The sequence below is a fragment of the Arachis stenosperma genome, chromosome 3 (genome assembly GCF_014773155.1).
Source record: "Arachis stenosperma cultivar V10309 chromosome 3, arast.V10309.gnm1.PFL2, whole genome shotgun sequence".
Taxonomy (NCBI): Eukaryota; Viridiplantae; Streptophyta; class Magnoliopsida; order Fabales; family Fabaceae; genus Arachis; species Arachis stenosperma.
The window spans coordinates 45,042,277-45,055,625 of NC_080379.1; the positions used below are offsets into that span (position 1 = coordinate 45,042,277).

The 13,349-nt window shown below is 33.8% G+C and overlaps 1 protein-coding gene and 1 non-coding gene across 2 annotated transcripts; both read right to left on the reverse strand.

Annotated features, from left to right (window-relative positions):
- Positions 1-5,185: 5,185 nt before the first annotated feature.
- On the reverse strand, positions 5,186-8,210 carry LOC130969918 (NAD(P)H-dependent 6'-deoxychalcone synthase-like). The gene is made up of 3 exons (XM_057895839.1): positions 7,797-8,210; positions 6,333-6,576; positions 5,186-5,739 (listed from the first exon to the last, which is right to left on the reverse strand). The coding sequence occupies exons 1-3, from the start codon at positions 8,126-8,128 to the stop codon at positions 5,347-5,349; spliced, it is 969 nt and encodes a 322-aa protein (XP_057751822.1). The 5' UTR covers positions 8,129-8,210; the 3' UTR covers positions 5,186-5,346.
- A 4,707-nt stretch (positions 8,211-12,917) lies between these two features.
- LOC130971644 (small nucleolar RNA R71) lies at positions 12,918-13,021 on the reverse strand. The gene has a single exon (XR_009082855.1). It is a non-coding gene; the product is annotated as a small nucleolar RNA R71 (small nucleolar RNA).
- Positions 13,022-13,349: the final 328 nt, after the last annotated feature.

Consider the following 13,349-nt stretch of genomic DNA (forward strand, 5'->3'; position numbering starts at 1 on the left):
ATGACACTCAAATAAAGCCTTAGAACAAAGTAATAGCCAAGGATAAAGGAATAATGAGAGGTCATAGCAGTCTGGTACTTGAAGCTCGAAGGAGACTTTCTAAAGCCTAAGAATCAGTAAGAAGTGAGTATGTGCATATCCACACAAAATCCCATGAACTACCAATAATATTCTGCTAGCATGAACATCCTCTTCCATTTCATTCTTTCTTCTTAATAATTCATTTCTTGCTTGGGGACAAGCAAGCTTTAAGTTTGGTGTTGTGATGACAAGTCATCTTAGCCTAGTTTCACTAGTCTTTTTCTTTTGTTTTCACTTGAATTATGCACTTTCTTGGGCTCTAAGCAAGCCAATTTGGGTAGATTTTCATGCTTCCTTTGATTGAATCAACCATAGATAAATTCATGCTTTTTCATGAGATTTGATGCTATAATTGTTGCATATTAGGATAGAATGAACATCTCATAATTTTGAGCATAGCTTTGATGTGTTTGGTTGATTAATGATAGGTGAAGAAAGCTTGGAGAAAGGTTGAAGTAAGAAGGAATGGCTAGAAGCAAAGAGAGGACAATGAAACAAGTGAAATTGAACCAGGAAGCATAAAGTTGGACTTGAAGTTAGCCCTCAAACTTTGGCACAAACTTTTGGGTGAAAAGTTAGCCTCAAAGTTAGACCCCTAACTTGAAGGCTAACGTGAGAATTTGAAAAACACTCCTGGGCTACTCAACGTTTGCGCCAACGTTAGCCCCCTAACTTGGAGGCTAACGTTGGCATGAAAAATTTGTCCCAGGGTTGCTCCACGTTTGCGCCAACGTTAGCCCCCTAACTTGGAGGCTAACGTTGGCATGAAAAATTTCACCCAGGGCTGCTCAACGTTTGCGCCAACGTTAGCCCCCTAACTTGGAGGCTAACGTTGGCATGAAAAATTGTCCCAGGGGCCACTCACGTTTGCGCCAACGTTAGCCCCCTAACTTGGAGGCTAACGTTGGCGCCATTGGTGCTTAAGGAATGGCCAACGTTGGAGCCAAAGTTAGACCCCTAACTTTGGCACCAACGTTGGTATCAGCAAATTGTGCTAGCTGATATGAAAAGTTAGCCTCAAAGTTAGACCCCTAACTTTGACTCAAACTTTTACTCCAACTTCTACAAAAATCCAATCCGGTTCAATTGGTTCACTTTGGTTCCTCTCCAAACTTCAAGAGCAATCAACCAAGGCCTCTTTCAACCCAATTCCACCAAGAGCAAAGGCCCAACTCAAGGCTTGAAGATCATTTGAAGAAAGTGTATAAATAGGCTAGAATTCAAGTTATTCGGGGAGCTTCCTTTTCTTGTTTTTTTTTAGAGCTTTCCCTTTGAATTTTAGTCACTGAATGATCTTTAATTTCTTAGTTTGGGGAAGGAGAATTCCATTCTCTTCCTCTTAGTTTTATTGCTTTCAATTTCAATTACAATTGTCTTGGATCTTGGGTTGGGGAATTGAAGAAATTCTGTTTCAATCTCACCTTGGATCTTGTTTATTTTCACTGCAATTGAATTTCCGTTTCTGTTACTTGATTCTTCATCTAATTTCTTTGCAATTTACAATTTCCTTGCAATTGTTCTTGTTGGATCTAGGAAGGCATTGAGATCTAGATTTGGTTTTCTAGTCTCTGGGTCCTGAGATCTAAATTCCCAATTTACATTCTGTTTACTGCTTTCCATGTTCATTTACTTCTCTGCTCCAAGATCTGATTTCATCTACACCCTCTTCTACTTCTCTAATTGATGCAATTTACTTTTCCTTGTTTAAATTTCTGCAAATCCAATTCCCATTTCCCTCTACAATTCAAGTCATTTACATTTCTCGCAATTTAAGATTCTGCAATTTATATTTCTTGTGTTCTAAGTTTCTGCCATTTAATTTCTTGCTCTTTAAGATTCAGCACCTTAAATTTCAATTCTCCTCTTTAATTTCATGCAATTTACCCATTCCCTTTACTTTCCATGAAATTTAAATTCTGCAAATTACAAATCACTTAACCAAATCTTGATTCGCTTGACTAAATCAACCACTAAACTAAAATTGCTCAATCCTTCAATCCCTGTGGGATCGACCTCACTCCCGTGAGTTTTTATTACTTGATGCGACCCGGTGCACTTGCCAGTGAGTTTTGTGTCGGATCGTTTTCCGCACATCACCTGGTAACACAATTCCAAATCCAAGAGAGGAATGCAAGACTATCACCTTAATAAGTGGACAAGTGGTAAGTACGGAAGCACAAGTTAATAGGGAGCCAGTTGAAAAAGAAGCTACAGGGGTGAAGAAAGAAGAAGTAGAGCACATCCCTCCAAAGCGTGCGGACAACCCATTCCCAGACTCTCTTAACACTTATCCTACATTGCCAAAGGTTCCTAAGTACAAGCCTAAAATGCCATATCCTCAGAGACTTCAAAAGGAGACCAAGGACAAGCAGTTTTCAAAGTTCCTGGAAGTCTTCAGAAAGTTGTAAATCAATTTTCCTTTTGCTGAGGTTTTGAAGCAAATGTCTTTCTACGTCAAATTCATAAAGGAGTTGTTGTCAAAGAAGAAGCCTTTAAAGAGAGATGAGACAATGGTCTTGACTAAGGAATGTAGTGCCATAATTTAGAATAACTTGCCAAAGAAGATGACAAATCCAGGGAGCTTTCAAATTCCATGTACCATTGGGAGCACAACCTTTGAGAAAGCGTTATGTGATCTGGGAGCAAGCATCAATTTAATGCCCTTGTTTGTGATAAAGAAGCTGCAAATCCAAGAGGCACAACCCACAAGGATAGCATCACTCCACGCTGAACTTAGGTTAATCCAAGTTCAGCGTGGACTCAAGAAAAAGAATGAGTTTAGCCACTGCCTCCTCCATGTTGAACTTGGGAATTCTCAAGTTCAGCGTGGACCTTAATGAAGGAGTGGTCCCCAATGCGTTCCAAAAGCTACGAGAATCAATTAATTTATTTTAGTTAAACTTTTATTTTATTTATAATTAGGAAAAGATATTATTTTAGTTTTGGGAAATATATTTTACATTAATTAAGATTAGATATAAAAGGAAAAAGAATTAGCCCTTCGGGCTCTTCTCTTCTCTTCTACCTCATTCTGCAATTTACAGTTTTCAGAATCCTAGTTTTTCTCTCTGAACCATGAGCAACTAAACCTCCACTGTTAAGGTTAGCTATTGTATGGATTGATACTATTACTTTTCTATTTTAATTCATGTACTGATTTATAATTCAAGAATTGTTTTCGTTCTTTATATTATGAATCTGGGTGGAACGGAAGTATGACCTTGGTTCTAATTAAGTTCTTGTATAACTTGGAAAAGCTCTTTACTTAAACAACAGCTTGAAAACATATTCTCCTAAATTTCTAATTATCCGGACTTAACGGGATACGTGACGTATAATTCTCTTATATTTGGGTAATTAGGATTTCTGTGGCATATAAACTAGAATTGAACTTCACCCTCTAATTGGAATTAAGTGACCAAGAAATTGACGGTTGATGGATTTTAGAGGAGATTAAAAAGGTCTAAGGAATTAGGATTTATTCACATATAGTTTGCCATGAATTGAATCTTGCATGATTAAAATAGTTAGTAAGAAAAGTCAATCCAAAATATAGATAACTTTGAAGCCTTAACTGTTTCTTTATATATTATTTACATCTTGTTTATTGTCACTTTCTGATATTCTGAATTTACTGTTAATGTGTTTGAACTCTCAAAACACCATTTTCTACTTATGTAACTAAGTAAATTAATCAACCATTGTTGCTTAATCCATTAATCCTCGTAGGATCGACCCCATTCACTTGAGATACTACTTAATACAGATGCACTTACCAATTAGTTTGTGAATTATAAATTTCGCACCATAGAACCAAATGCACTAGGAACTGAAGTAGTCTTAAAGAGTTAGCAAAAGTAACTACACATTTTTGTTTCAGTATTGTGTCCACATTTTTTTAGAGAATATATCGAAAATAGAAAAAAAAAATTTCTTGATATAAAAGATTATTACAAACTATATGTTGAGTGCGTTGCAAACTTTATACAAAGTTGGTCTATATAGTTTGGATAAAAAGGGAATATTTACCATACAACTTGATTAAGTATTGGAGCAACGGTGGGTGTTGGAATATATGAGTTTAAATTTAAACTTAAGCTTGGTGATATTTATAAGCTTGAGTCCGAGCCATTTTAGAAGCAAGTTTAACTTACTTATTCTAACCCTATTAAAATATGCTATGTAGTAGATAAATTAAAATAATTTTCGATTTTCTGCAAGTATTAGCAAGATATATGGAAGTTGACAAAATTTTGCATTTATTTTGCAGATTGTGTCTCGTAAGTCGTAACGCATGAATTGGTTTTAGTTGTCTAATTTAATAACCTTCATTATGAACGTGGTATGAATTTTGCTTTACTTGAATGAATACATTTTCCATCTTCTATAAAAAAAAAATAATAAATAATAATAATAATAAAAAAAAACATTTTCCATCAACATATATTAGGTGACCAAGTATTCATTGCAACTAAGTTCAACCAAGTTTTATCATATATGATGCAATCATTTTCCATATCACACGCCTTATAACTCAACCTCGTTCTTACTTCCTTCATTAAGTTTAGTCATCTTTGTTTCTCATTCTTCAGTTCTTTTGCTCTTTATTCGTCTTCCTTTTTCTTAAGAGTGTTGATGAGTTTAAGAGAAAAATATAGTAGTATCATTAATTATATTAAAAAAAACACACACACACATATTAACTCAAATAAAAAAGCTATATAATACAAAATAGAACTTAAATAGTATTAAAACTTAAGAGTGTGTTTAGTTTGTATTTTTATTTTTAGTATTTTTTGTTTTTATAATTTTATGAAGGGAAAAAAAAAGCAAAAAGTGAAAATAAAAAACAAAATTTTATTGCTTTTACTTTTTTTTATAAAATTCAGAAAACAAAAAGTACTAAAAATAAAAAATAGAAAATAAAAACAAAAATCGAACACACCCTAAATTTACATAAAAGAGAAAATATCTACAAAAATAAATGATATTTGTATTATTTTTATATCTATTTCTCTTGTATATCTTTCTTTTGTAGTATAAAATACAATTTTTTTTGTTTACTTGTTATCAATCACTTTTAATGTTAAAATCAAAAGATACAAAAAAATAATAGATATTATAACGTTTCTTCTCATCAAAATAAACATCAAAGACAGAAGTATAATTGCTTTCTTGAGAACAAAACCTTTTGTTTGAAGACTATTTGTCACACTGCATACAAACACAAACATGATACGTAAAGACTAAAGAGTATTATGGTTTCTAGTTTTCTCCATCCCATAGATCATCAATAACGAATCCACCGGGTGGTGCACAATTCTTTACCTTGCGCTCCTGTTTGATTTGATTAATCTTTTGGTAGTCATCATTTGTGAGTGAAAAGTCAAATATTTCTAAGTTCTGTTTCATTCTTTCCTTATTGTAGCTCTTCACTATGAAAGTCACACCCTGTTCATACAGCCATCTAAGACTTACTTGAGCAACAGTTTTTCCATGAGCATGTGCAATGTGCTTTAGTAATTCACTGTCCATAACATCATTACTACCCCAAATAGCTCCTTTGGCTCCCAAAGGAGAATATGCAGTTACCATAATATCCTTAGCTTTGCAATATTCTCTTAGATTCTTCTGCTGCCAGCAAGGATTCAACTCCACCTGTTTGTGATTGGTGGTCCAATAAAATTAAAGGTTAAGTATACTTTAACCTAAAAATTAAAATTGTTCCTAAAATTTTTTTGCGTTTAAAATCATTCATAACGTTCAATTTTGTTTCAAAATAATCCTTGTTAGTAATAAATTTGTTAAAGACGAAAATACCCTTTTGGTTTCTTCTCCTATTTTTCATTTCCGAGAAAGCATTTCATCTTTCCTTCATCACTTTTAACATTAAAAGAAGAAAACACTCACTCTCCAAAATGTTTGCTTTGAAACCCTAACACAACATTTCTCCGATTGAACTTGCGTTGGTGGAGAACAGATTTCACAATTGCCATCTCCAATGAGGATGTGATCTCGCCCAATTCATTCATCTTCATAGGAATCGAAGTCTTGCTTGAGGTATGGTTACTTGCGTTTTATGGTCTCTTTATCTCAGCTATTTTTTGTTGAAAGAATTGTTTAAAAAAAATTGAACGTTAAGGATGACTTTTAATACAACAAAATTTTGAAGACGATTTTAATTTTCAAGTTATATATTCAATTTAAAATCGTACTTATATTGATGTGTGTAATTATATATAAAAGTTTACTTGATTAACCGCCGGAGGAATCGTAGCAAAAGAGAGGAGATTTTCAAGTTTTTTGCAAGAGAAGTTGCTGACTCCAATTGATTTAGTGAGGCCCAAGTTGTGACATTCTTCCATTGAAGCCCACACGCCCTTCAAGTCAAATGGCAACAAGTCATCATCATCATAAGGAAATTTCTTTAGCTTAGGCTTTGCACTTATTGGCCAGTGGATTAAATAAAGATCCAAATATTCTAATCCAAGACTCCTGCGTGCATGCATCAATCACCAAAAGTTTATTATTATTCTACCCAGCCAATCTCATATCGTGTGTTTGTTTCATTGCTCCACGCTAAGTCGCTAAGATGTGTGACTTAAGAAAATTGCACATATCAATTTTAAATTTGACAAATAAAGGGACGGCCGTACTCTCTTATATATAAAAATCCAATTTCATCATGCATTAATAATTAATATGTTTGACTGATTAAAAAGACAATATTATGTATAAGGTAATTACTCACATTTTTGTGTAAATAGTTTAGGTAAACACATTAAATTATATAATATTTTTTAACTATCATTTGTACATCATTAAGAATATCGATTTTTTCACTAAAATAAAATAAAAAATTATTTTTTTTAAACATTATTTTTAAATTTTAATTCTTCAAATACAATTTTTGTTTTTGGCATTTGAACAAGTTTGCTGTACTTCCAGCAAACTCTTTAAAAATTAGCAAGTTCACCTTATTCCAGCTCTATAATTTTTATAGAGTTCGCCGGAAGTGTGGCGAACTTGCTCTAAAAAAATCATATTTAAGAAATTAAAGTTAAAAAATAAGATTTGAGAAAATAATAATTTTTTAAATTTTATTTCAGAAAAAAAAACAATTAATAATGGACTCTCAAATAAACCAACTTCACCTTAGACTAAAATATTTTTTTGGGTTATGTTGGGTAACTAATAACTTTTTTAGAATAATATGAACAACTACCAATTAAATAAAAACACATTACACTTTTAAATTAGTCACTTAACTCTTAATATTAGAAAACCGTACACCTAATAAAATGAACATCCGATATATCTGTTATTTATATTGTTTAGTATTTTTATTGTCTATTTATACTTTTTCTATTTTTTTTTGACAAAAAATATCATTTTATTTTGCCAAAAATTTTAGACAAACAAAATTTTTAGCGAGTCAAGTCTGATGTTCGGGTTGAATAAAAAGTTATTAAAATAAATACTTAATTTTTTTTGCCAAATTCAAAAGAAATTTTGAACGAAATACTTGTTTAGTTCGCTACTTTTCCAGATTATTCAGGCTCAATTTTTTTAAGTCTAAAGGGATAAATGAATCCGCGCATTTAACTCATTTTAACAGCCCTCTCAAATGTATTAACACCCGCAATAATAATAAAATGGTGAATTATAAAAGAGCAGTTAATCTTCTACCTAGAGAAAAGTGTTGCAGATCTTACCGAAGTGAATTTTGTAGAGCAGGAAGAACAAGATGGGGATGGTTATCAGATAACCATAACTTGGAAGTGATAAAAAGTTCATTCCTGGAACTTATGAGACCAAGTTTAAGGGCTTCAGCAATGGCTTCTCCCAGACCCTGTTCAGAGCCATAAAAGGAAGCAGTGTCAAAGTGCCTGTAACCGAGCTTGATGGCCTCAACGGCCGCAGCTTTGACGGTGAGGTCATCGTTTGTTTCGGAACCTGTTCCGAGGCCCGTCACTGGCATGGTGAATGATGATTGTAGGACAACATTTGGGACTGGGACCGCTCCTTGTTTTGCTGTTGAAGACATTGTATATATGTCACAAAATATATGCACTTGATGGTTGCTAATAATAACTTATTAGTATATATGCAATGTATTATGTATGTGGAGGTGCTAAGTGGTAAAGATCCCTTTATTATATAGCTAATTAAGTCTAATTTTTATTTAATTTATTTTTTATAATAAATTTTAATTTTTTAAAAAATATTTATTTTTATACATTTTAAATTAAATATTAATTTTTCAAACCATTTTAACAAAGTAGACAATGCGTGCGTATCGCTTCATTATATAGTCAAATGAAGCGGCCCCAACGTCGGAATATGGTATTTAATTACCTGTTACGTATTTATTACCTTTCGTTTTTAATGTATTTGGTCTTGAATCATGCTGATTTTATTGTGTTACGTACGTAGATAAACTACATGGACCAGAGATTATTAGTTAGACTAGTTATCTTATTTGTTTAATTATACTATATACGATGCATTACATATTTTTTTGTTGTTAATGTGGTTAATTATATAAAAAAATATTTAATAACAAAAATTTTTTTGCCTCCAAAACTTTTTATAATTTATTTTATTTGTATCACTTAATAACAGTTTTATTTTTTATTCCACTCTCTTATAATTCCACTTATTATATTCTAATCAAATCCACTTATTAATAATATTAATTATAATATCATCATATCTCTTATCATTAGACAATCTTATAATCAATACTTAATATTCTTTTTTATACTTTGATTTTTATATTTAAAAATACAATTAAGATTAATAATAATAATAAAGAGCGATAATGATAATATCCATTATATTCAATAATTGTAATTGATTTTTTTGTGTATTATGTAAAACTCAGTCAAATCGTAATTAATTAAATAATAAATTAAATAGGAGCGAATGTGGTTAGAAAATTTAGCAATCGAAATTTAATAATTTAAATATAATATTTAGACTTAGTGAATTTTTCTGAGTCAAAAAACATATAAAAATGTGCTTTAAAATGTGCTTAAAAATATTTGGACTAGTTTTCTGCTTAAAAATGTTCACTGAAAATTTGACTGGTAGTTGATGAGCGGATAATTTGTACGCTTTTTGCCATTATTTTTAGTATGATTTTAGTAGTTTGAGTTAAGTTTTTAGTATATTTTTATTAGTTTTTAGTTAAAATTCACTTTTCTGGACTTTACTATGAGTTTGTGTGTTTTTCTGTGATTTCAGGTATTTTCTGGCTGAAATTGAGGGACCTGAGCAAAAATCTGATCCAGAGACTGAAAAGGACTGCAGATGCTGTTGGATTCTGACCTCCCTGCACTCGAAGTGGATTTTCTGGAGCTACAAAAGCCCAATTGGCGCGCTCTCAACGGCGTTGGAAAGTAGACATCCTGGGCTTTCCAGCAATATATGATAGTCCATACTTTGCCCAAGATTTGATGGCCCAAACCGGCGTTCAAAGTCACCCTCAGAATTCCCAGCGTTAAACGCCGGAACTGGCACTTAAATGGGAGTTAAACGCCCAAACTGGCACAAAAGCTGGCGTTTAACTCCAAGAAGAGTCTCTACACGAAAATGCTTCATTGCTCAGCCCAAGCACACACCAAGTGGGCCCGGAAGTGGATTTTTATGTCATTTACTCATATCTGTACACCCTAGGCTACTAGTTCTCTATATATAGGACCTTTTACTATTGTATTTTCATCTTCTGATCTTTGGAATCTTTTGTTCTTCAGATCTTTTGATCACTTTGGGAGGCTGGCCATTCGGCCATGCCTAGACCTTGTTCTTATGTATTTTCAACGGTGGAGTTTTTACACACCATAGATTAAGGTGTGGAGCTCTGCTGTACCTCGAGTATTAATGCAATTACTATTGTTCTTCTATTCAATTCCGCTTGTTCTTTGTCCAAGATATCACTTGTTCTTCAACTTGATGAATGTGATGATCCGTGACACTCATCATCATTCTCACCTATGAACGTATGACTAACAACCACCTCCGTTCTACCTTAGATTGGGTGAATATCTCTTGGATTCCTGATACATGATGCATGGTTGATCGCCTGACAACCGAGTGCTCGCCTGACAAACGAGCCAGCCATTCCATGAGATCAGAGTCTTCGTGGTATAGGCAAGAACTGATGGCAGCATTCAAGAGAATCCGGAAGGTCTGACCTTGTCTGTGGTATTCTGAGTAGGATTCAATGATTGAATGACTGTGACGTGCTTCAAACTCCTAGCAGGCGGGGCGTTAGTGACTGACGCAAAAGAATCAATGGATTCTATTCCAGCCTGACCGAGAACCGACAGATGGATAGCCGTGCTGTGACAGGGTGCGTTGAACATTTCCACTGAGAGGATGGGAGGTAGCCACTGACAACGGTGAAACCCTTGCATAAGCTTGCCATGGAAAGGAGTAAGAAGGATTGGATGAAGACAGTAGGAAAGCAGAGAGACGGAAGGGAAAGCATCTTCATACGCTTATCTGAAGCTCTCACCAATGATATACATAAGTATCTCTATCTTTATCTTTATGTTTTATTCATCATCTATACCCATTTGAGTCTGCCTGACTAAGATTTACAAGGTGACCATAGCTTGCTTCATACCAACAATCTCCGTGGGATCGACCCTTACTCGCGTAAGGTTTATTACTTGGACGACCCAGTGCACTTGCTGGTTAGTTGTGCAAAGTTGTGTAGTGATCACAATTTCGCGCACCAAGTTTTTGGCGCCGTTGCCGGGGATTGTTCGAGTATGGACAACTGACGGTTCATCTTGTTGCTTAGATGAGGTATTTTTTTTTTCTTCAGAGTTCTTAAGAATGAATTCTAGTGTTTCAAGGTGATGTTCTTATCATCACCAAAGCTGATTGATCTTCATCAATTTAGCTCTTGAATGCAATGTTCTGCTGAAGCTTGGCTAGCCATGTCTAATTCCTTTAGACTGTAGCTTTAGACTAACATTGCATGATTCCTGGAATTCTCATTAAGAATTTTTGATATTTTTATTTTCTTTTCTATTTAATTTTCGAAAAAAAAATAAAAAAATAAAAAATTCATAATCCAAAAATATTTCTTGTTTGAGTCTAGAGTCTCATCTTAAGTTTAGTGTCAATTGCATGTTTCTGTTCTTATTGCATTCATGCATGTATCTTCAAGTTGTTCTTGATGATTTCATTGCTCTGATCTTTGAATTCTATTGACTTGAGTGCTTTGTGTTTCTCATATGCACTCTCATGTTGTTAGTGTCAGTAGTATACAAACTGCTAAGTTTGGTGTCTTGCATGCATTGTTATTTGATTTTAGTTGCATTTTGATTATTTCTTACTATTAAAAATCCAAAAATATTTTTAATTTGTGTCTTTTCAAGTCAATAATACAGAGAATTGAAGATTCAGAACATACAGCAAAGGAATTACACAGAAAAAGCTGGGCGTTCAAAACGCCCAGTGAAGAAGGACAGACTGGCGTTTAAACACCAGCCAGGGTGCCTGGTTGGGCGTTTAACGCCCAAAAGGGTAGTGCATTGGGCGTTAAACGCCAGAATGTGCACCATTCTGGGCGTTTAACGCCAGGATGGCACAAGAGGGAGGATTTTGTTTTCAAAATCAATTTTTTTTTCAAGTTTTCAAAGTTTTTCAAAATCAAATCTTTTTCAAATCATATCTTTTCAATCAAATGTTTTCAAAATCAATTTCTTTCCTTTTTCAAAGATACTTACTAACAATTAATGATTTGATTGAACATTTTAAGTATGTTGCCTTTTCTGTTGAGAAAGGTTTAATGTTTGAATCATATCTTTTCTTGTTAGGCAAGTCATTAATTTTTAAAATCAAATCTTTTTAAAATTGTTTTCAAATCATATCTTTTCAATCATATCTTTTTAAAAGCATAATTTTTTTTATCATATCTTTTTAATCACATCTTTTTCAAAATAGTTTTTAATCATATCTTTTTGATTTCTAATTTCAAAATCTTTTTCAAAAATTACTTCATTTCTTTTCCACTCTTGATTTTCGAAAATCATTTAGAGTTTTTCAAAAATGTTTTCAAAATATTTCACTTGATTTTCGAAAATTTCTTCCTCTCTTCCCACATCCTTCTATTTATGGAGTACCACTCCTTCTCAATGCACAATTCGAACTATATCTAATTAAGTTCGAATTCTCTACTTCTTCCTTCCATTTTTCTGTTCCTCTGACACCTCAAAGAATCTCTATACTGTGACATAGAGGATTCCACACTTTCTTGTTCTCTTCTCTTTCATATGAGCAGGAACAAAGACAAAGGCATTCTTGTTGAAGCTGACCCTGAACCTGAAAGGACCTTGAAGCGAAAGCTAAGAGAAGCTAAGGCACAACTCTCTGTGGGGGACCTGACAGGAATCTTCAAAGAAGAAGAAACCATGGCAGCCGAAAACAACAACAATGCAAACAATGCAAGGAAGGTGCTGGGTGACTTTACTGCACCTACTCCCGACTTCTATGGGAGAAGCATCTCTATCCCTGCCATTGGAGCAAACAACTTTGAGCTTAAGCCTCAATTAGTTTCTCTAATGCAACAGAATTGCAAGTTCCATGGACTTCCATTGGAAGATCCTCATCAGTTCTTAGCTGAATTCTTGCAAATCTGTGACACTGTCAAGATTAATGGGGTTGACCCTGAGGTCTACAGACTTATGCTATTCCCTTTTGCTGTAAGAGACAGAGCTAGGACATGGTTGGACTCACAACCTAAAGAAAGCCTGGACTCATGGGAAAAGCTAGTCAATGCCTTCTTGGCAAAGTTCTTTCCACCTCAAAAATTGAGTAAGCTTAGAGTGAAAGTCCAAACCTTCAGACAGAAGGATGGAGAATCCCTCTATGAAGCTTGGGAAAGATACAAACAATTGATCAGAAAATGTCCATCTGACATGCTTTCTGAATGGAGCATCATAGGTATTTTCTATGATGGTCTTTCTGAACTATCCAAGATGTCTTTGGATAGCTCTGCTGGAGGATCTCTTCATCTGAAGAAGACGCCTACATAAGCTCAAGAACTAATTGAAATGGTTGCAAATAACCAATTCATGTACACTTCTGAAAGGAATCCTGTGAACAATGGGACTAATCAGAAGAAAGGAGTTCTTGAGATTGATACTCTGAATGCCATATTGGCTCAGAACAAAATATTGACTCAGCAAGTCAATTTGATTTCTCAAAGTCTGTCTGGAATGCAAAATGCACCTGGTAGTACTAAGGAT